The sequence below is a fragment of the Hippocampus guttulatus genome, chromosome 11 (assembly GCF_054856545.1).
Source record: "Hippocampus guttulatus isolate MCC_2025c chromosome 11, RoL_Hgut_1.0, whole genome shotgun sequence".
Lineage (NCBI taxonomy): Eukaryota > Metazoa > Chordata > Actinopteri > Syngnathiformes > Syngnathidae > Hippocampus > Hippocampus guttulatus.
In genome coordinates this window covers 5,416,504-5,438,860 of record NC_141271.1, presented here as the reverse complement: position 1 = coordinate 5,438,860, position 22,357 = coordinate 5,416,504, and the positions used below count along the sequence as shown (strand labels likewise).

The following is a 22,357-nucleotide window of genomic DNA, read 5'->3' as shown; positions in this document are numbered from 1 at the left end:
ATGAATAAGGATTGATTTCATATAACAGCGCAAAATGAATTCCTATACCTATTTAACATGGGTAAAGTTAGATTTTTGAGGGAGAGAGAGAGAGATCGAGAGACATAACAACACTCACCGGCATTATATTTTATTTAATGTGTCCTAGTGTGGGTGCCGTAGTTAGCGATCAAACTTCTGCGCATGAGCGATTTACACAGCTCGTGTTTTGACTAGCACCACCGCAAGAAGAGCGCGTGGGGTCAGAAATACTGTACAGTCATGCCTTTAATCGGTGTTAGTGGAGAGTGGATGTTTCTGTCATGTGGCACTAAATTGATAGCGGCTCACATCAAGCAGGACAGGTGAGTTAAGATTAAAATGTTTGTGGTGAAAATAAGAATGTGCGTTCACTCACCTGACGTGTGTCTCCTCCAAAGTTTAGAAGTCACAGTGCCGTTTACAAGCATTACCATTTAATTATTTGTTACTTAGAAATAATGTCTAATTTTGGACTGGAAGTCAAAATTATATTGCCAGAATGTGTAGAGCAAGGGTCTTCAAACTTTTGTCTTGTGTGAGCTGCATTTATGGAGTCAATTCACGACCTAAACTTTAACCCCCAATAATCACAGGTGCCCTTGGTTGTCTGTTGTTTGCTATTAATTGTTTTTATTTGTTTAAATGTATATATTTATGTCTTTATGTATTTCTATGCAGTTCACTTTGCTGCCCTTATTTTTAGCTGTGTGTGTTTCAATGCACTGCATGTTTGCACTGTGGTTGAGAGAGTAAAGTAATTTCATCTGTGCTGTATGTTGCACATAGAACATATTTGACAAAGAAGCTTGATTTTACTTGACTTAAAATTGCTTTCGAGTAGGTATGCTGGTGCGTTCAAAGTCGGCGCTGAGAAGACATCTGTGCCGAGTGATGATGCGTTCCAGTTCCATCCAACCATCTATTTTCTGATCCGCTTTATACTTACAAGGGTCGCGGGGCATGCTGGAGCCTATCTCAGCTGTCTTCGAGCAGTAGGCAGGGGACACCCTGAACCGGTTGCCAGCCAATAGCAGGGCACACAGAGACGAACAACCATCCGCGCTCACACTCACACCTAGGGACAATTTAGAGTGTTCAATCAGCCTGCCATGCATGTTTTTGGAATGTGGGAGGGCGTTCCAGGTCCGAAATCTGAAAATGAGTGCTGTGATCCTCTTTGAAAAGTAAAATGCCCTAACCTTTATGCCACCTTTCATGCACATTTTTGGATTGCGTCATCAGGTCAAGAAGGGATGAAAAGATGCTTCCATTCCAACATTGGAAAGGACTCACTTTTTTCCAAAAAGTTATACTCAACTTTTCCTTCTGTCATCGCGCTATGGCGAGTATTGGTGATGCAAGTTTGCAGACTTTACCTGCAAAATATTAGATTGATCGTAAAATGAAAAATATACAGATACGAATTGTTGTTTTTTGGAAGAGTCACAAATGACGTTTTTTATTGATTTTGGCATTGCCCATTCTCTCATAAATTATGAAAAGAGAAAATGGATGGATGTTTATTTCTGGAACCACACCTTTGCTTTTGCTTTGAACGTACATTTTCTTTTTGTCACAAGTAGGTGGCCATTGACTACCTACTTGTGGCAAAAAAAAAATTAATCTATTTTTAAAAGGAGCGTTTAAAAAAAATCATTATTAAAGTTGTTTTTTTTTCTAGTCTCGAGCGTGATACTCGAACCTCTTGACTCAGTCCAATGGTAAAACATTGACTAGCTTAAAAAAATACAGTCGCATGCATGCACGCTAGCGTATTTATTCTTTTATTTTTTTTAAAGACAGCAGGAGCAAAACTACCGGTGAGTTTGGTTGTACTTCCTTGAAGTATTTAACAATATAAGTAAGCCGAGTTTCAATTCAACGCACCGGGGTCCACTGTAATTCATTGTGTACTCATAAAATTGTTCATTTGATGAAGATGTTGTCTTTCAAATAAATCTGTTATGTATTTCAAATGAATCATTGTTTTGTTGCAGAGAGCCATTTGTATTTGACTGTAGCACCGGCAAGAAAAGAGAAAATGACCCAAAGGCTGATGACAATAGGTAAAATAAGATGACTGCAAAATAAACATATAAATGTGAATCGAATTGTAACATGTAGCAGTACTGAACTCCAGGATTCATTCCATATCCTAGTGATGAATCCAAAATGAAGACATTTTGTAACCATTTTTTTGTCTTTCTGTCATCCACAACCTCAGCCTTGCAGGGACAACTGGAAGTGACGTTATACTTGCCTTCATAATTTCCCCCTCTGGGAAACTGGTGGCCCTCACCGATGACTCCAAACGACTGATCCTGTTGCAGTATGAGCATTCTTGGCAGTGTGTCAGCACCAGGTAAAATTAGGTCATATCCTCCAAGACCGGCCATTTATACTCTGTTAGAAAAGGTGAATGTTTGTTTTCCAGGTGGTTGGTGAGGAGGGGCACGTCCTTGGTGTTTAACAGGGCAGAGGACGAGGTGCTCGTGGCTGATAAATCGGGTGATGTGTATTCCTTCTCGGTGATGCAACCGGAGAGAGAAGGCGAGCTCAAGATGGGCCACCTATCCATGATCCTAGCTGTTGTAAGGATACCATTATTAATACATGTACTGTGTTACCAAAACTGTGATTTGTACTAACAATAGAAGGAGGTAGAAATGATTTGTGGTCGTGCATCTGTATTTCTTGGCTGCACACAACAAGAGGGATGGTTTTAGTCACATGAAGCAAATCTCACACGCGCTTGTTGTTCCGACATTCAATAATTTTGCATCCCATGGATGGTTGCTATTTGGTGTGGGAAAAATAACTGAGATTCTTAGATGTAACACAGTGAGGATGTACATGATTCTGAATATTTAATAATGTAATGCTGACGGATAGAAAAAAGACAGGAAGTGCACTGCCTGCCAGATAATCAATGTGCAATTGTGCGTGCCACCGAAAGAGCCGCGCTGTCAAGTTTATTCGTATTAATGGTAATGGCGAGAGTCTCAAAAGCTTTCACAAGCAAAAGGCAAATATTAATTAACTACACCCTCGGATCTAAACCTCCCAATCGGGAAAGCAAAAGGCAAATATTAATCAACTACACCCTCGGATCTAAACCTCCCAATCGGGAAAGCAAAAACTCAAAACCCTAGTTAGGGAATGCAGAATTCTCCATAGCAAGCCCTACAGGTAAGTGACCCCCCACAGATCTTGTCCCGGTCGATCGGTGCAGAATCCAGACAGAAACTCGCAGCCATGGCAAGGTTGGGATACTGGCACATTGGAATTGGCCTTATGCAAACCAGAATATTATCATCGAGATGTCCTAATGCTTCATAATGCCTGTAAATGTGAAAATGGGCCAAAATGTGGACATTAAAAAAAAAAAAAAGTATATATTTTGTTGTGGTTTAAAAAAAATAAAAATAAATTTTTGTGGGTGCGACTCAGCGTTCTACATGTGCCTCCCAATTTTTGTAGCCCAAAGGTCAAACGTACCGGGCCAGGGCTGCGAGTGCCCTTTATAGCAGCTCAACTGTAGTTGTGTTTGAAATTGACCCACTGAGAATGTTTCGAGACAAGAAATTAGATTGCTGCTATACACCATGTGAATTTAAGATATATAAAAACTTTCATTGTTTAATAAACCCTTACTTCATTCAGGTCCCTGTTGATAACTTGAAAATTAGAAAGTTTCACCTCAAATAAAGTCATTGATTAGTAAAACTGCTTCACCCCCACAACCCCCCCCCCCCAAAAATATATATTTATTATCATTTTTTTTCCCTGAGCCTTGCAAGTCATGTGTATATAACGTGCATTCTCATTCTTGCTTTTAGGCTATGTCACCTAATGATAAGTATATCATCACTGCTGACCGGGATGAAAAAATAAGAGTGAGTCACCTTTGTTCCCCACACAGCATCCAGTCCTTCTGTCTAGGGCACAAAGAGTAAGTAATGCATCTGTTATTACTGTTCTCCATCAGGGGACACAAATGATACATTTCATGGATTTGTTATATTCTGTTAGGTTTGTCAGCTCACTGTTGGTTCCTTCAGGCGATCTGCCCTGGTTGCTGTCAGGATCAGGGGTATGTTGTCAACTTTTGGATGGGATTTCCCATGTAGATACTTTTTATTAATGCTGTGGTGAAAATTAGTAATAAAGGGGATTGCAGAAGCATTCACATCCATATACCAAAAAAAATGATACTAGTTCTTCATTGTTGTTTTTTTTTCCAAACAGAATTGAAAATTGTCACGTGCAACAGAATTCACCCTTTGTTCGAAAAATAAATCCAAGGGCTGCTTTGTTAAATATTTGTAGGGGGCGCAAGTGAGCCCCAGGATGAAAATTAGGCGCTGATGATCGGGCGGTCACCAGGCTGTTTTTTTCGGAAGCTGTTTGTCACGGCTCAGCTCATTGTGGAGCCTGACACATTGTCATGTAGGCCCGCTCTGTGTTGAGAAAGGACAATGGAAGTGCGGCCCGAATTCCCCCAGAGAAGTCGACAATGGGCAAGTGCTGACCAAGTCCAGGATGGGCGTTCACATTGTGAAGTGCGGCCAAAGTCCACGTCGTGTCTGAGAAATGGACAAACAGCCTGTCAGCTGCCATTTCAGCTTCACCAGACAACCGCCAAGTTTGCCACGGCTACAGGGACACCTGACATAGCTGACCCGCTTTTCTTTATGTTGCTTCTGCCAGTTACCGGACCCGACCACAATCCAAACCAACTCTACACTGTATATTAAAAGCAACACAATGCTAAAGCCAACAGAGTGTGAATAAATTTGTTTTCTCTGCTTTTAAAATGTTTCTCTAATTTGCAGGATGGGACGATGAAGCTGTGGGAGTATAGTACTGGTCAGAAACTCCAAAGTTGGGACTTGAACGACCTGGAAGAGACACTTGTCCCTAAAACGGAGAATGAGGGGGTAACTATGTTCTTTCATGCTGAAACATGAGTGTCAAAGTCATATACCACAAACGACTGAATTTCATGTCAATAAGGGCAGACCAGTTCTATCTATCTATCTATCCATCTATCCATCTATCCATCCATCCATCCACACACGCGTACACACACACACACCTGGCCTGAGAATCCTCCTGGAAGAGCTGGACAAAGTGGCTTGGGAGAGTGAAGTTTGAGCTTTGCTATTTACGCCCTGCACGCGGGACCACTCCAATAGGTGGAAAGAGCAGAATGGCTTCTTACTGGCATTCAGAAGTAATGAATTAAAAGAATTTAATTCGAATCTATTGTTTTTATTTAATTCGCAGAAGGTAACTGTTTGCCATATTACCAGCTCCTCTGATGGGCGTCACATAGCTGTGCAGTGTGACAGGTGAGTGCACTTCCGTCTTCGTGAAAGTCTTCATTTGTCTTTGAAATAATTGTCACAGCCTTTATACACTTAGTCGTTTCTGTTTATCGCCATTTACCTGGATTCTTTTCAAATTTAAATCGTGCTTGTATTTTGAAACCTTGCATAAATGCAGTTTGTTCCGTGATTTTGATGGCTGGCCAATTTGTTAATATTTCAAAACACATTTTGAAGGAAATACACTCAAGTTGTACAGGTGACTCAGCAATTGAACACAAGTCTGTTTTCCGTTATTGTTACATTCTATGTTGCAGATGCAACAAATTGCAGATGCAACAAAAGACAACCTATAATAAGGAACTTAAGTTGGTGATAATTAACTGTTGGATGAGATTTTCAGTTTGATGTTTTCCCATTTTCTCATAGAGTGTCAACAATTCAGTTTTTCATGCTGAACCAGGAGAATAAAGAGAAGAAACTTGTACCACACAGCAGGCTTTCCCTGCCATGCTGTCCAGTTCACATGACCTTTGACCCAGAAGGCCGGCTTTGGGTGCTGATGGATTCCTGTGAAACGCTGCTTCAAATCTACAAGCTTGAACAATGCTCCTGGAAGGTATATCACCCTTAATGCATTCATGCGTTTTTAACAATTGGATATGGTACATTGGAAACTTGGTTTACATGACTTTTTTTTCCGATCCAGGTAGTCTAAAACTAAATGATATGGAAATCAAAGCAATATTTCCCCTAGGAATTGATCTATAATATATGAAAACCGATTTTCCACTGGACTAACATTTCTCATGAGTATCTGAAGTTATTCAAAGAAATACTTTTTCAGAAACATGTTCAATACAGGCTTACTATCTTAAAAAAAAAGGTTAGCTGCATGTAAGATAAATGTAAGGTCGAACATAAAAACTGTGAGGTTAAAAAAATGACTTGTTGCCGTCGTCTCAAATTCTACTCCATTCCTTAAACTTGCTTCTAGTGTGAAACTGCTACCAGAGAACTGAAAAGAGTGACTGAGATCTTCAAGCCTCATTGGCTGACACTTGATGGTGAGTCATCAAGCCCACTTATTCAGACGTGCACACTTCATATTTTGTGTGCAGGATTTGTTAAAACAATGATTTTGGGGTACCTAAAAACCATGTAACACTCTTAAAATAGTCAATGGAATTTTCATTAGTTATTAGTGTAGTTTGTTCTTTAATTTTGATTTCATTTTGAGTTTTGGTTTTTGCATTTAGTTAGTTTGAATCCGTTTTCAATTTGCGGTTTTTAGGTTTTAATCATTTTAGTTTCGTTTTTCTTAGTTTAGGTGTTAATTTTAGTCCAAAAAAATATTGCGTGTAATATTTTAAAAAATGTCTCGGTTAAGTATTGTGCAGCACAAACTCCATCCATCCATTATCCACACCACTTTGCCTCATGAGGGTCGCGGGTGTGCTGGAGCCTATCCCAGCTGTGTCAGGGCAGTAGGCACACCCTGAACTGGTTGTGTGTCCATCTCAGGGCGCACATAGACAAGAAACCATTAACACTCACAATCACAATCACACCTAGGGACAATTTAGACTGCTCAATGAACCTGCCATGCGTGTTTTTGGAGTACCCGGAGAAAACCCACGCATGCACAGGGACAGCATGCAAACACCACGCAGGAAAGTCTGAGCCAGGTTTTGAACCCTGGACCTCTGTTCTTTGAGGGCGGATGTGCTAGCTAGTCTCCAGCCGTGCCGCCCTCATTAAAAAGTCAACAAAAGTATTTTCAAAACAACAATCCACAAATCAAACACGGGTACTTCCAAGTTCACAGTAGAATAAGGGCACTGCTTCTAAAGTTAGATGCATCACAACCCTAACATCTTAAATAAAGATTGGATTGTCGCGCTTTCCATCCCTTGTTGTTGCCAACTTCAACGTCTTGGCGTGCTACGTATGCCTCCCGATTGGCATAGCCCTTGGTCAAATGTATCGGGATGGGGCTCCGTTTCACCACTTGTCTCGTTCACAAGTGAGGACAGCATGGAATGGGACATCTACAGGTGGATTGATGCAACATCTGCTGTGATGGTGATCGTTCTGTCATGGTGAAGAAAGAGCTGAGCTGAGAGGTGAAGCTCTCAATTTACCAGTCGAACTACATTCCAACCACAGCTATGGTCAGGAGCTGTGTGCCGTGACCGAAAAAAAACATAACCCGGATCCAAGAGGCAGAATGAGTTTCCTCCGCAGGATTTGCGGGCTCTTCCTTAGAGATGGGGTGAGAAGCTTGGTCATCCAGGAGGGGCTCGGAATCGAGCTGCTGCTCCTCCACATTGAGATAAGACTGATGAAGTGGTTTGGACAGCTGATTAGGATGCTTCCTGGACGCGTTCCTTGTGAAGTGTTCTGAACATGTCCCAACAGCAGGAGGCCCCGAGGACGACCCAGGACACACTGGAGAGCTGTCTCCTGGCTGGCCTGGGAACGCCTTGGGAGCCCCACTGGAAGTGTTGGAAGAAGTGGCTGGGGAGAGCATCCCCCTGCCAGGATGACCAGGCTGCATTGGATACTGAGTTGGCAGCAGTTGACACAATATTGCACGATACAATGTGATAATAATATAAAAGTCCATTTAACAAGATGAGACGCTGCAGGAAGAACACACTATGTTCCAGTCAACGCCCAGAAATAATTGCAAATGTGTGGGAATATTTACACGTGTAACCAGCAGTTAAACAGTTTTCTACTATATCTCGATGTTTGTGTATTTCATGCTTTCGTTCTCATTCTTGACCCTTAATATTTCTTTTAAAATATTTTCAAACAGAATTCACTACACAGGATACTTAAATGCACTCTTATTTTCAATTTCACCTCTTTCTTAATCGAATTTCATTGCAACTGTTCCTCCAACCCTTCTGTTTTCTTAACAGCTTCCACGAGGGCTGCTGGCCGTTTTGAACATCTGCATAAAGTGACTTTTGATAACATGACCGTCTACATGAATAAGAAGCACCAACGACTGGAGGAGCAGCAGCAGAAGAGGAAAATGGACCAGGGAAACAATGGCAAGAAGGCCAGAAAAGAAGTTTTGGGAACAGTCACGGCTTTTTCATCTACATGAATTGACTATTTTGTGTTTTCCATTTATTTTACTGCTTTTGGATGAGCCATGATGACAAATTTTGATCGGATGGAATCATTTTGAGTTTGGCAGATTTTTGATTTGCCTTACACATTTATCAATCTGTAAAAATAAACTTTGGTTTGAAAAGTTCATGACATTTTTGGGTGCCAACACTTGAATCTTAGAATATTCTGTCCCAAACTAGCAGTAGGCCTCTTGATGTACAAAGTAGGTCACAGTTAATAAACACTTCATAATGGCTTTCTTTATCCTTGCCAACAGCACAACATAACTACAAATAAGTAACCCAAAAACAAGACTTTGTAACGAATTAGATCGATTTTCACATTCAAACGATATACTAAATTGGATGACGTGGGGAGAATATGCTCATATGTTAGGTTTTTTTCTTTCTACAACTAGTGCGTTAAAGTTTTAATTGGAGCATTAGGATCACAATAGCCTCTTTTCCACCAGTACTTAGTTCCTGGTAATATAATTTCCCGGTAATACAAAGTTGCTGGGGCCCACGTGAATCGGCTTCTTGTTGTTCATGTATTTTAACGTGCACTCATAAAAAGTCACAATGTACACTTTATTCTTTCTTTGATTGATATACTAACTTGCCGTGCAAATACATTTGCAGATACACAATACTTCACGCTGGTGTAATTAACTCGATTTTTTTGGAATGCATTTGACGCACAAGGTTTTGATGCAGTTAACCACATAGTATCAGGCTTGAGAAGTATTGTAATGATGTACAATCGCCAGCAGACGTCAACAGTACTTTACATGAGATCATAGCCAGGATTTATTCTAGGGTAGAATAAACCCACGAGAAATTAAAATTACAGTCCACAGTGAATCGAAAAATTGAGAAATACAGGCAACTGACACTGGAAGACACTTTTGTTGCATCCTCATCCGCACTCCATATCTGAAGGTGGCAGTATTGCTCTAGCAGTTGTTTGAAGGGAGATGTAGAGAGCGAGAAAGAGCAAGCAAGGGGCAGTAGGTGAGAGAGGGACGACAAACTACTAACTACAAACATTGTTTAGGACAACTTGTTTGGCGCTTACAAATGTCTTACAAATTCAGACTAGAACCTGACAGTGATTAAGATAGTTCGACATGTTTGGTAACCTTTCGTTGGGATGAAATGACGCGGTTACAATGGCTTTTCCTGCTAATCTGCTTTCACTTCGCCACTCAGGGTAAGTGCTGCTACGTTTACTTGAACTACACGTACTGTTATTTTTTGAACGTGTCGTTATTAATTGTGCTCGCACTCAGTCAGCTCAACGTTATTTGGTTTGATTAGATTGGGTTGCATCCTTCATTCTCAGCAACGCTGTGGTTATTTTACCGTTCCCGGTAACTCTCTTCCTTGCGTTAGCTTCCTGTGAAGTGCTCTGATTGGTCAATTGCCGGAGCACGAAATTCTGGGCCTGCCGTGAATCGGCTATTTTATCGAGATTACCGTAGGTTGGCTATCAATATCTTATTTCGAGTGGTGTGTCGACTACCGTTTTTCTTTTTCTTTTTTTTTAAAATAAAAAAAACTATAGAACAAATCAAATTACAATTCTCAGTAACCAGAATGAACAAGTTATTAATACATGCACAGATGACAGAGTTTAAAAAAAAGAAGAGCCAGGGAATTTTAGACAAAAATAAAGAGCATATAGCCAGTCTTAACCGCTTTCTTGTTTTTGGAATCCATAATAGAAATCAAGTACTGCTTAGCTTCTGCTTCAAAAATGAGGAAAAGAGGACAAAACACCAAAACAGAGCAGTAAGAAATAATATTCGGGGTTGTCGAAACATCTTTTTAAACAGGGAGCGTATGTTACGGTTGTTACTTCTGACTGATAACGTTAGATAGGATTTGCCAATAGCAGTCATTTTTGGGTCCAGGGTTGGTAAGCGGGTTGTGCTTTCCACCCCTTTCAAGGTGTAGGCTACCGAGTTTACGGTTCTACTGCTTCCGCGTGAACTGGTTTCCGATTTCAGCTGCAGCTTTTGTGAATTTTATTTTTTATATGTTAATATCTTGAACTTTTCTTAATTCTTGCCCCCAACCCATTGTTTAGATTAATTGTACACCTTTTTTATTATTAACCTCCTACTTATCTTTGCCCTAACCAAAAGTTTTTTTGTTTTCTTTTGTGAGGCCCTTAATCATTATTTTTGTTTTACAAGTGACATCAACATTTTTCATAAAAAACAAATATGGCTCACTTACAACTTCTGACTGGCTTCAAGAAATTGTAAAGCAATAAATGGTACACAGGGGGATTCGAACCCATGATGTGAAAGAATAGAGCAGCACATTCAGGGTGACTGCTCTACCCACAATTCCACCGTTTTATTGACACAGAATTTGTACCGGTAGTTCTTGCGCGATTCATGGCGAAACAGGTGGCGAGTTGCCAGTCAGGGCAAAATTACCACAGCATTTTATATGAGCAAATGATCATCCTATTGCATTCAATTGCTCCTATTCTTAGTGGCCAAAGAACTAAATAACCAAAATGTTAAACCGGTTGAGTAAACAGAAAAGCTTCAATAGCCACCTAACTAAAATTGGGCAGTTATTTTTACTTCCTGCCAAAACTAACTGCCCAATGTCGATGTTAAACACACACACACACACACACACACACACACACACACACACACACACACATTAGAGCTAAGATCGGTCCTAAAAAATCGAGCCCGATCGAACCGGCCCGAGGGTATTTAAGCCCGACCCGGCCCGAGCCTGATCACTTAGCTTGATTTGCAGGCCCGAGCCCGAAGCAAACCCGACATTTCATATTTTATTTGTGAGGACTCAGGAGGACTCGGGGTGATTTCTGATAACAAAGCCTGTCTTTTGGAACGAAATCTAAGTTAAACAAGACTGTATAAACATTTACATCTTTTATATTTCTGTTTCTGAAGAGGTTACATTAACATACCTGTCAACTCATACGGTTTAGCCATAGTTCATACGGATTTTGTGGTGAATCTTACGTATATGGCCGTATCGCACAAATCATACGGATTCTGAAAATTTCCGTTTTTTTCCCCCCCTAACATGTAGTTGGTGCCAGTCTACTCGAATGCTTTCATTTCCGGTAACTTTCCACGGTATGTCTAACCAGACATTGTATTATGGACATCTACAATAAATATCATTGAAAGTTGCGTGGGTTTTTTTCTGCCGTTATTTTGACATAAGGATTTTTTGCTCTTTATAAGGATTTTTTTGGTAGTTTATACAGGTTGGCGCTCCGAAAAGTTGACAGGTATGCATTAACCGACAATTTTCTATCATTGACAGATTTTTTTAGGAGTGGATGGGGAAAATTTAAGGGCGTCCGTCATTTTGACGGGTTGAAAATTGGGCCGTAAACCACCGCAGCAGTACGTCCTTAAGAATCTAGCGCGACACTATATGAGAGAGATGGATCATAGACAGAGACAGGAAGGAGTTCTTTGAATTGTCATTGCAAGAATTTAGTACAGTACGTGTTGTGATGAGGCGACTTCTGTTTTTTTGCGAACCACGGTCTCTCGTGGCCAAAACTGTTGACGGCCTCGAAAAAAGAAAAAAAAAATCTGCGAGAGAGAAGCCCGACCCGACCCGAACCCGAACCAATGATTGACATTTTAAGGCCCGACCCGACCCGAATTTCAGGTCGGGTCGGGCTCGGGCTCGGGCGGCCCGATCTTACCTCTAACACACATACATAATACTAATACTGTATATGTGTATGTATATTATGTTAAGGGTCAATTTGACCCATTTCAGTTTTTGCGTTGACCAAAGCACTGGATATCCTTTCTTTTTCTTCATGAAATTTATTGACTTTTCCTCATCTACGTTCATGAACTGGTGTGTAAAATCTGGACACTCTGATGTGTAGTGGGATGTCTGTGCACAGTTTGAATACAAATATGATGTTGGGGGTCATTTTGACCCAGGCACTTTAATGTGGGCAAGCAGCTTTTCAGATCCAAAAGAAACATGTCTAATTGATGAACAGTACTTTGTTTTGACTGCTCAGTGACTGCCAGAGACCCAGGTGTGTGTAGAGCAGGAACTTTCTCTCATTTGACTCGTCACTCTTCTCGTGTCATTTCTTTCACCAACATACCAAAAATGAGCTGCAGAAGATTTACAGCTGAAGAAGCTTCATAACAGAGTTTGAACTGGGATAGTGATGATGCAGAGGAAGAGATTTTAGAGACAGAGGATCTTTCTGGCAAGTATGGCATCAAAATGTGGGCAGCCTGTGATGCAAAATCTAGTTTTGCATGGAATATGCACGTGCATACTGGAAAGCTACCTGGAGGAGCATCTGAAAAGATTCAGATGATGTGTGTGGTGCTGAAGATGAGTAAAGGACTGCAAAGTCATAACTTGTTTACAACGTATGGCCTTGGTGATGAAGTTCAGGAGAAAATGCTGACTATGTTGGCAACAGTCAGAAGAAATAAGATAAGATTCCCAGTGAAATTCTGAAGATGCAGGGCAGACCTCTGCATTCCTCAGTATTTGTTTTCACTGAGAAAGCAGCAGTTGTTTCATACTGCCCAAAGAAAATCTAAAATGTTCTTGTAATGAGCGCAATGCACACAGATGCATCTCTGAGCACAAGAGAAAACATGAAGCCACAAATGATCCTGGCCTACAACTCCACCAAAGGGGGGCTTGACAATCTGACAGCACACATACAACTGCCAGTGCAATACTTTGCAGATAAAACACTGAAAATCTCAGAAAAGTTAAATGAAAAAAAGAAACGTGACATGGAAAAACTTTCATAAACAGTTCTTAAATATACTGTTGGGATTAAAAATCTGTTGTCTGTCTCTTTTCTGAATGTTTACATCATCTTAAACCAAGTTATTACTGGTGTAACCTGTTTTTTGTCTATTTTGGGTGGATTTTTACAGTGCGGGTCAAAATGACCCACAACATAATCAATGTGATTTTTTTTCAACATAATATGAGGGTTATTAAAAAGCAAACACAACATAATTTCATACAAAAACAAATATAACGCAAGAAATATTTACTGCACATAATGTGACTTGTCACCTCACAGTGTAAGGCCAGAATTGCACAGCTTCATCTTGGCAAGTTCCACTCGCACAGGGGTGCCCAAACCTTTTGGACCGAAGATCTACTTTTCGATCAACTAACCTCACGGGATCTACCCTTACCGACACACACACACACACACACACACACACGCGCACACGCACGCACACGTACACACACACGTACCCCTACCCGTACACGCACACGTACCCATAGACGCACACGCACACGTACACACACGCACATGTACACACACGCCATGATGAGAAACTGAAACTGAGGCATGCGATGCACTTTTGCAGCCTGTTAACTATCGTAGCTCACACGTACCGTTTTAAAGTGCTTCCCTGGGCCCTCCTAGATTCCTATTCTTTGTCCGTGCCCTCGGTGAATTGTACACGAAGCAAACTCTGAATGAGAATAATGTCGATAAAAGATAGAGCGCAACAGCTCTGATCACAAGCTGCAATTGCAAACTGCTGAGCGCAAACAACTTCCGCTGACGTCATCACCACCATAAATTCAAGATTTACCTGCTCTATTTTATTTTTTTTAATATTTATTTTGTGAAAAGGAGACTGATAGGATGATTACGGTGCAGCGTACATTAACACTAAAAATATATTACTAACATGTACAACGACACACAAATGGTTGTTTGTTTTTTTTCTCCTCGACACTCTTCGGATCTACTTGGGACCTGTCTCAGATCTACCGCTAGATCAGGATCGACGTAATGGGCACCCCTGCACTCGCCTATCATTTTCACAACCAAGTCTGTTCCTTTTGTTTTTTGTTATGTCTATCATACTCAAATGATTTCTCGCAAGGATCAACCGAGTTGGAACAAATGTTTGGAGAAATGAGGCATTCTCTCCTTAATGTCCTCATTTAAGAGAGATGTCGATTAAAGATGATGTGTGTCACTCATGAATAATCTCTGTGGTTCTCATGTTCAATTTATGATTTTATTTACAAGATGAATTATATTAAACTCAAACATGGTCAGCACACTTACATAAAGCTGTAAATACAAAACTGGCTTCCATAGCCCCTCACCGCTTGTCCCCCACCAACTTCATTTAGTGACTTGTAAATATGTATGTACCGGACCTATTTGACCTTTGGGATTCCTCAGGCACCTAATGTGCATCAGCAGGCAAAGCGGAATACAATTTGAGTGGTCGCTGAGGCAAAGATTTGCTGCATTAATGGTGTTTGGTCAGGCAATGGAGAACGACTTGCAGAAGGCTACAAGGAAATTCTGATCCACTGTCTGGCATCTCAGGAGGGGACAAGAAGTGCACCATTGTGTACAGTGGGGATGCGGCACTGCATACCTCGACTCAACTCCTGCAACTTTGTGTGGACATTGGCGACAGTGTCTCTGGATTGTCAGACCGGGGTGATGGTCCCCTTTCATCAGAATGGGGATTGCAAGGTGTGCTCCAAATAAAGGGGAATCGCACTCCTCAGCCTCCCTGGTAGGGTCTATTCAGGGGTGCAGGGCCCATTGGGAGATTGAGTCTTAGATTCAGGAGGAGTGCGGTTTTCATCCTGGCCAAGAAACAGTTAACTTGACGTTAACAGTGTTTTTAGCTTTCCTGGTACAATCTTTTCATTCTACCAATTTTACTCAATTTAAAGATCAATAATAGAAAATCTGCAAACACTACACATACTGGTCCAATCTGGTGACAAATCATTGCTGTGCTTTCGTAACAAAGACTTGATTTCTCCAGTCTCAAAATGTGCCTTTTGGATTAAATCTCTCTCTCTCCATTTTAAGTTTGTAAGGTGTTGCGATTCAGTAAATCTCACATTTCATTTTTCACCCAACAGTATTTAGTGAAGCTCCGCCAGCTCTGCCACAGGAAGTCCTGTTTGATAATTGGCAGGTGACGTGGACTCCTGCCACAGAAGAGAACACCGTTACTTACACTGTGAGGTACAGCAGGTGAGTGGCATGAGCGTCTGAACTAGTGATGTTATTATTTATAACCTACACGATTTAACCCTTTTATGCACACTGTAACCTGGTAACATGATAAGATGTCCACTGTAGTAACCGCTATCCCTGAAAGGTTTAAACCCACATTCATTCATAGTGTATACTTCGGCTACTTTCCTGTCAAAATGATTGTTTCACCGAACTTTGTACAGGGGATTGTACTTGCTTTAAAACCGCCATTTACCTCAAGCCCAGTTCACACAGCAGGATAATTAGCCCGAATCTCCCCTCCCGACAGTCGTAAGGACACTCTGGTTATCGTAACGGCTCCAAATATAATCTTATCTGATATTTCTGCCGTGTGTGGTGTGTTCAGACTGATATCGTTCATTCGTAAGAATTCATAGGCTTCACCGATCTCAAATCGGGGATATTCAACATCTTGGATTGTGTTGGCTGAGGACAAACGAGCACAGAGCCGATTGTCAGTGACGTGCAGCCGATCAGAAATCAAAGTGATGAGGCGACGAGGAAGCACACTGAGGAATCTATATCAAAATAGCCAGGGCGTCACAGAAAGTCTGTGCTAGCACTGTCTAAACTTCTCTTGCCAACACCTTTTTTTGTCACTTTTTTCTGCTAAAAACAAACTACAAACTATCCCCGCTCTCTCCTTTTCGTCCACCACGTTCAATTTCGAGAGGTATATGAGATTTCCCATTTGTTTACCCTGAAGTCGCATTTAATCTAATCTCGTGAGGTGTTGATTTTGCAATGTGGCTGCACACCACACACTGCCCATTCAAAACTGTTTTGCGTGTGATTTTTTTTTGGGGGGGGGGTTCTCATCGTGTTTGGGGTCTCTCCGAGTTTGAAAGTCTGCTGACAATTTTAAAATCTTGCTGTGTGAAGCAGGCTGGAACAATTTAGTCTCTTTAACTTTGTGAATGACTACAGCGGTTAATTTAATAAATGTGAAAAGTGATACAGTATGTAAGATGCACAGTCCCGAGAAAAGATTGAAAATAATTTCACCATAGGGACAACTAAAGTATGTCCTCTAATTTGCATCAAAGGATTCTTCAATTGTGTAATCAGTCAGTCGGCCTATTTAAATTGTGACAAGTCGTCACTGTTGTTCGGTGTCATTGGTTGTATTAAACCAGAGGAAGCAAAGGAGAGAGCTGTCTCAGGCAATTAGACATTAGACAACTACTATAATTGTGGAATATAACTGCAACATAGTAGTAAACCTATATGAAATAATATTTTCACCATTTTTGAATTACTGAATGTGATTGGAGATTACATAAATGTTTAAAATCAAATGAAAAACTGCAATAGAAACAATTGCGTTTGTTTAGGAGTGAAAAAATGTCAGTCAACTTTGTCCATCACTCTTTCTGCGCATGCTCACAAATGCAGTACAGTATGACTCTGAATGTAACAGTATTTGCACTTATTGCATCAAATTAATTTTTAACCCTTTCATGCACCAAATAATGACAACCTGCAACGTGATACCTGAAAAGCTGTCCACTCTAGTAACCGCTGTCCCTGAAAGGGTTAAACAAAGGTGATTCTGAAAAATTACACTCCGAGTTGCTTTTTGTCTCTGTTTTTCTTTTTTTAAATTCAGCTTTGACTCTGACCTGTGGAAAGATGTCCCATCCTGCAAGCAGATTAATTTGACTTCCTGTAACGTCACTTTCATCAAAGCCGAGGCAGAGCACGGCTGTGTTATGCTCGGTGTGCAAGCAGAGAGACGTGGGCTGACTTCAGATCTCGTCAGAGCCTGTAGCAGACAAGGTAAGCATGTCGCGTGCACAAAAAGTAAGGCGCATCTGCCATTCATAGAAGTGTAATTGTGCTATTCGGAATCTAAATTACGACCGCTGAATATTTCATGTACACTTCTCAGCATCAACAATTTTGTATTCAGCTTCAAATTCAACCGTGGATTTTGTGAACTACGCAACCTCTAATATGTATATAAACATATAAAAGCTCATGATTGAGGTGTCCCTCACTCATTCATGTCTCTGCATTCAGCCTGACGTGCCGCAACTGCTCTTGCCAACAAAATGAATACCGGTACATATTTACTGTACGTCGGTCAGAGTTATGATGTGATGCAAAATTGAAACCAGCTAAACGAGAAAATCCAGTATTTATCTCAAGTTTGGTCTGTCTGTGGATTATGGCTCAGAAGAAGGTGACCAGCTCACAGGTCAACGATGTGTGAAATTCAAACATTGACATAGAGATGCACAATTCATTCAGCATCGGCATAAATGAATCAGTTTGTGTCAAAATCTTACCTGGCTTTTTTTACTCAGGTTTGTGTATTTTTTTATGTCCCCCAACAACAGAGGATTAGTCTTTTATTGTTTTTTTTTCTTTTCCTACAGGTAACTCGTGTAGCCCTAAAGTTGGCCTTAGTGCACGCCCTGGCTTCTTGACTGTTCATCTAAGTAGACACAGTGGGATTGCTCAGGAAGGTTACCACATAAAACAGAGGATATACTTTGGAAAAGAGGGAGAACGCTTGGAGGCAAGTAACTTTGACTCATATTTGTATGAATGCATAAAAATTAGATAGACAAACGGAAAAGGGGGTGCCATAGCAAAAAAATGCAAATAATGGTGCTAACCATGATGATCAACTGGGCTATTGAACTATATTGGTTTGTTTTGGTTCTGTGTCTACTCTTCAACAGATATACGAAGATGCTGTGGCCTCTGTATCCATTAACAATTTAAAGGCCGGTGAGCGCTACTGTGCAAAAGTGCAGTACACTTACTTTAATCATCCTGTCGGTGTGGCCAGCTGCGACAAGTGTGAAGTCATCCCTCCGTCAGGTGGGACGACATTTCTTGTCTATTATAAAGAAACCAACACTTCATGTTATCTGCTTTGTGTCGTGGTTTTGGGGAGTCAACGGATTTGTAATCTCATCATGTGGTTGATTTAAGAAAAAAAAAACAGGCCTAATTTAGCCATAAGGAGACTTTTAGCCGAGACACCGCTCCGAATTTTAATCTGTCAAATCAAGTTGACATTCTGTTTATCAGTGGCGGCTGCTGGTCATTCAAGGCGGGGAAGCTCATTTTCTCCTGGCCTACATCATACAGGGTCAAACAAAATGATCTGACACATTTGTAGGTTAAATAAAAGGCAAAATAAAGTAATGAAACAAAAAAAGGGTTTTTATTTTCGAAAAGTACATGTAATGCCATTTCTTTCCATATAATGCCATTTTGCTTTGTTTCTTTATAATGCCATTGTTTTTCGTTTCTTTTTCAGTTGCTGCCATGAATTGGACTGGTGAGCATCGCGCTTTCATTGTGGAAATGTTTATCAAAACAAATGAATCTGCAATCGCAATATTACGAGCGTTTTCTCGGCACTTCAATCTTGGTAGACATGATCCCGTACCGGCTCGAAACACGATCTTGTTATAGGTTACCAATTTCAAAGCTACTGGATCTGCATTGAAACGAAAATCAACCGGCCGACCTCGCACCGCCAGAACTCCACTTAATTTTTAAAACGTAATGAAACAGAATGGCACTATACCAGAGATGTCAAACATACGGCCCATCCGGCCCGCAAGGAGGTTCGATCAGGTCCGCAGGATAATTTAAAAGTGAAAAAATTCATAAGAGACACGGAATGACTACTTTTAATAAGGTGCAATTCATGAAGTATCCGCTAGATCTGTTTATTAAATTTCAACATTTTCCTAATGTTCTTGTGTTTCTTTAGACCAAAACAAAGGAAAGACATTATTTTGGTTATTTATAGCAGAATATGGTAAAATTTTAATGGTCTGGCCCACTTTACATCTACCGAGGCTATATGTGGCCCACAATTCGAAAATAAAAACACTTTTTTGTTCCTTTACTTTATTTGCCTTTTATTTAAACTACAAACGTGTCAAATCATTTTGCCTGACCCATTATATGTGTTTATTCATTTCTATGTAAATTCTACCCTCCATCTGCCATTATGTGCAGTTTAGTTTATGTTAGTTGAGTTGAGTTTAATTTTAATGCATGGTTGTACTGTATTGTCAATGGGATTGAAAGCTGTAATGCACTAATGCCCTGTTTTCTGGTCTACACGAAAAGAGCATTTTAATCTTAAAATTACGACGCAATTCGACTGCACTTGTTCTGTTGAAGATCAGCAGGCGGCAGCACATTACACAGATTTTAAAATCACTAAATAGGTGTTTCGTGGGTTTCAGAGGGAGCCCTCTGCACTAGGAGCTATGGTCTGTTGTAGCTGTGGTCCTGCTTCATGGTGTCCCAGTTGCTGTGCATTCAGGCCCTTGCCTCGCCACTGCACTGGGGATTCCATGCTGGTGGACTGTGGCCTCGGCCTGCACTGTGGTCCTGGTGCAGAAGGCGCCATGAGTTGGTCTTTACCTGAATGATCTGTTCCCAGTTTCAGGTCATTATTACATTATTATTTTGTGTATCTTGTGTTTGTGTGTGTCAACAAGTGACAGGGGGGATTGAGTTTAATTCATGGAAAGCACTTTGATTTGGATTTTATGTTATGAAAAGCACCGTCAATAAAATTGGATTCAACCCTTTCAGGGACTGCGGTTGCTACAGTGGACATCTTATCACCACCTCTTAATCATATTGCTGCAGGCTTTTGGGATAAGAAGTCTGTCGTCATGCACAAGTTGGAATTGTGGTGTGCATTTGCTCACTCGTGTTTACAAACCACAACGCATCTGTCGGATTGAGGTCTGAGCTCATCAGACCTTTTTAGTGTCGTGCGGTCATTCAAACGGTCATTCGCTATTTTGACATGGCGAAAATGTTGAACCCAGTATCCAACAAATGCAGGCCATCTAGTGTGGTTACGTCCATTACTCTCCTTCTCTTATTGCCGCTATATTTGGCGATGTGTCTCTTAGATTTACACTTCTTCTGTTTAAAAAATGATAACGTCTATATTTTTGTGCTTCTTTTTTTTCCAGACCCAGGAACAAAAACAATTGAGAGCACTTTTGCCATTGTGCCTGTGTTTGTTATTCTAATACCAATCATCGCATACCTCTGGCTCTTCCAGAGGAAGAGAATTAAGGAGTGGCTACAACCTTCATACAAGATACCAGATGCTGTGAGTACTAATAAATATCCATTCGTCTATTTTCAAATCTGCTTGTCCTCACGATTGTCGCAGACGTGCTGGAGCCTATCCGAGCTGTCTTCGGGCTGGAGGCGTGGTGTGCGTGCGTGTGTGTGTGCGAGCGAATGAATGTATGATCGTTTGATACTGTATTTTCAAACGTCACTTCATCGCAGTGTTGTTGTTCTCCCACAGCTCATCATGGAAGCAAGTGACCTATCTGGCATTCAAATCTCCACCAACAGCCCAACCGAAGAGCTCTATGATATTACAAGCATGGAGTTGCGAGCGCAGTGACTGAATCTTACTTTTTATTCCATCTCACTTTCTACAAATTGCCAATAGTTGTGATTGGTTTGATAAGAAAAAAAAATCATGTAACGAATGGACTACTTGGTTATAGAAAAATAGTCAACCACATGATTTCAAAAATATTCTCATGTTTCGCTGAACCCATTTCATTACACACATCAGGACTTTGTTCATATGAATTTATCACATATTAGTTGCCGAACCTTTTTACTTCTCGAGACTTCTGAGTGACTTTGGCTACATTTTCATAGCAAATGTAGTTTCCAAATGTTCAATCCCTATCCTGTGTCCAAATGTGCTGGCATTAATTGAACACATTCACCAATAGCAATGTGACAAGTATCAACACTGGGCAGTGATGACACAAAAGTAAACAAGTAAAAATGTTAGATGTGTACTCACCATTTATTTGGCTAGGGACGACCCTCAGTCCCTCATTGATCGTGATTTTTAATGAGCGTACCATCCACATTTCTCCATTGGCCACTGACTGCAATTATTTTGACTTATTTAATGACAGTCACACCCCTGATGTACTATATACAGTGCTCTACTGTATATAATGTAGATAGAGTAATGGTGTAAATTGTCAGAGTATTAAAGTGTGGTTTTTTCATGTGTTTATTTGTGTTCTTTTGTCATATGATGGTATGCAAAGGTCCAGGGTTTTAATTTAAATTAACTGTTTTGAACACCAGCCAATGTGGCTGGTGACTCTTATTTTTACATTACATTACATACATACATACATACATTTGACAATAAAGTTAATCCAATCCCCCAAAAAAATCCAATCCAATCTTAGTTTACCAGCCAATCACAATTTCCACCAGCCCAATTAATTATGTATGTATTTATTTATTTATTTTTAACTTCAAACTACCTCGACGTTTCTCGCGCTGGTTGGACTCTAGACTATAGTGTGAAATACACTAACTGATATATGTAAAATAATGGCATCAATGCAAAAACACCACAATTCATAACATCACTACAGGATGTAATATTTATGAAAACATGAGGCCATCACATCCAGCCTGCACCCATTGGTCCTCCCTCATCCACCTGATTTCTCCTTTTGCTCATCTCCACACCAATGGGAGCAGAACGTTCAGCCCCTCTGGAACTCTCTGCCACTTGACCGCCGTAACTCTGACTCTCTCGTTACCTTCAAATCCAAACTTAAAACATATGTTCAGTATTGCCAACTCACCTTGGCTATGATTTTTGGGGGAAAGAACTGAGCCTACACTATAGTATATTTCCATATCTAACTTATATCGCACGACAAGGTGGTAGACTGCTTAGCACATCAGCCTCACAGTGCACAGGTCATGGGTTCAATCCCAGGCACCAGCCTTCCTGT

At 40.6% G+C, this 22,357-nt stretch overlaps 2 protein-coding genes across 4 annotated transcripts; both read left to right on the top strand.

Annotated features, from left to right (window-relative positions):
* Nucleotides 1–191: 191 nt before the first annotated feature.
* wdr4 (WD repeat domain 4) lies at nucleotides 192–8,736 on the top strand. 2 transcript variants are annotated; one of them, XM_086123204.1, is made up of 11 exons: nucleotides 192–344; nucleotides 2,019–2,087; nucleotides 2,246–2,383; nucleotides 2,456–2,612; nucleotides 3,861–3,973; nucleotides 4,054–4,114; nucleotides 4,857–4,961; nucleotides 5,311–5,375; nucleotides 5,781–5,970; nucleotides 6,349–6,418; nucleotides 8,282–8,736. In XM_086123204.1, exons 1-11 carry the CDS (start codon nucleotides 262–264, stop codon nucleotides 8,470–8,472), a joined length of 1,242 nt encoding a protein of 413 aa, XP_085979330.1. In that variant the 5' UTR covers nucleotides 192–261; the 3' UTR covers nucleotides 8,473–8,736. The 2 variants fall into 2 exon arrangements, with proteins under 2 accessions (XP_085979330.1, XP_085979331.1); XM_086123205.1 differs by lacking the exon at nucleotides 6,349–6,418 and having other exon boundaries at nucleotides 8,282–8,479.
* A 733-nt stretch (nucleotides 8,737–9,469) lies between these two features.
* On the top strand, nucleotides 9,470–21,611 carry ifngr2 (interferon gamma receptor 2). Of its 2 annotated transcripts, XM_086123439.1 has the most exons (8): nucleotides 9,470–9,692; nucleotides 15,419–15,533; nucleotides 17,167–17,336; nucleotides 17,939–18,081; nucleotides 18,248–18,389; nucleotides 18,835–18,855; nucleotides 20,528–20,670; nucleotides 20,875–21,611. In XM_086123439.1, the coding sequence occupies exons 1-8, from the start codon at nucleotides 9,638–9,640 to the stop codon at nucleotides 20,974–20,976; spliced, it is 891 nt and encodes a 296-aa protein (XP_085979565.1). In that variant the 5' UTR covers nucleotides 9,470–9,637; the 3' UTR covers nucleotides 20,977–21,611. The 2 variants fall into 2 exon arrangements, with proteins under 2 accessions (XP_085979565.1, XP_085979566.1); XM_086123440.1 differs by lacking the exon at nucleotides 18,835–18,855.
* Nucleotides 21,612–22,357: the final 746 nt, after the last annotated feature.

What these genes read in the sequence shown, in the direction of transcription:
- wdr4 (XM_086123204.1), top strand. Translation starts at nt 262, where the DNA reads ATGCCTTTAATCGGTGTTAGTGGAGAGTGGATGTTTCTGTCATGTGGC. An exon ending in GCTCACATCAAGCAGGACAG is followed by an intron (nt 345 to 2,018) that starts GTGAGTTAAGAT and finishes GTTTTGTTGCAG; the next exon opens with AGAGCCATTTGTATTTGACT. An exon ending in TATCCATGATCCTAGCTGTT is followed by an intron (nt 2,613 to 3,860) that starts GTAAGGATACCA and finishes TCTTGCTTTTAG; the next exon opens with GCTATGTCACCTAATGATAA.
- ifngr2 (XM_086123439.1), top strand. Translation starts at nt 9,638, where the DNA reads ATGACGCGGTTACAATGGCTTTTCCTGCTAATCTGCTTTCACTTCGCC. An exon ending in CAGAGCCTGTAGCAGACAAG is followed by an intron (nt 17,337 to 17,938) that starts GTAAGCATGTCG and finishes CTTTTCCTACAG; the next exon opens with GTAACTCGTGTAGCCCTAAA. An exon ending in CATACAAGATACCAGATGCT is followed by an intron (nt 20,671 to 20,874) that starts GTGAGTACTAAT and finishes GTTCTCCCACAG; the next exon opens with CTCATCATGGAAGCAAGTGA.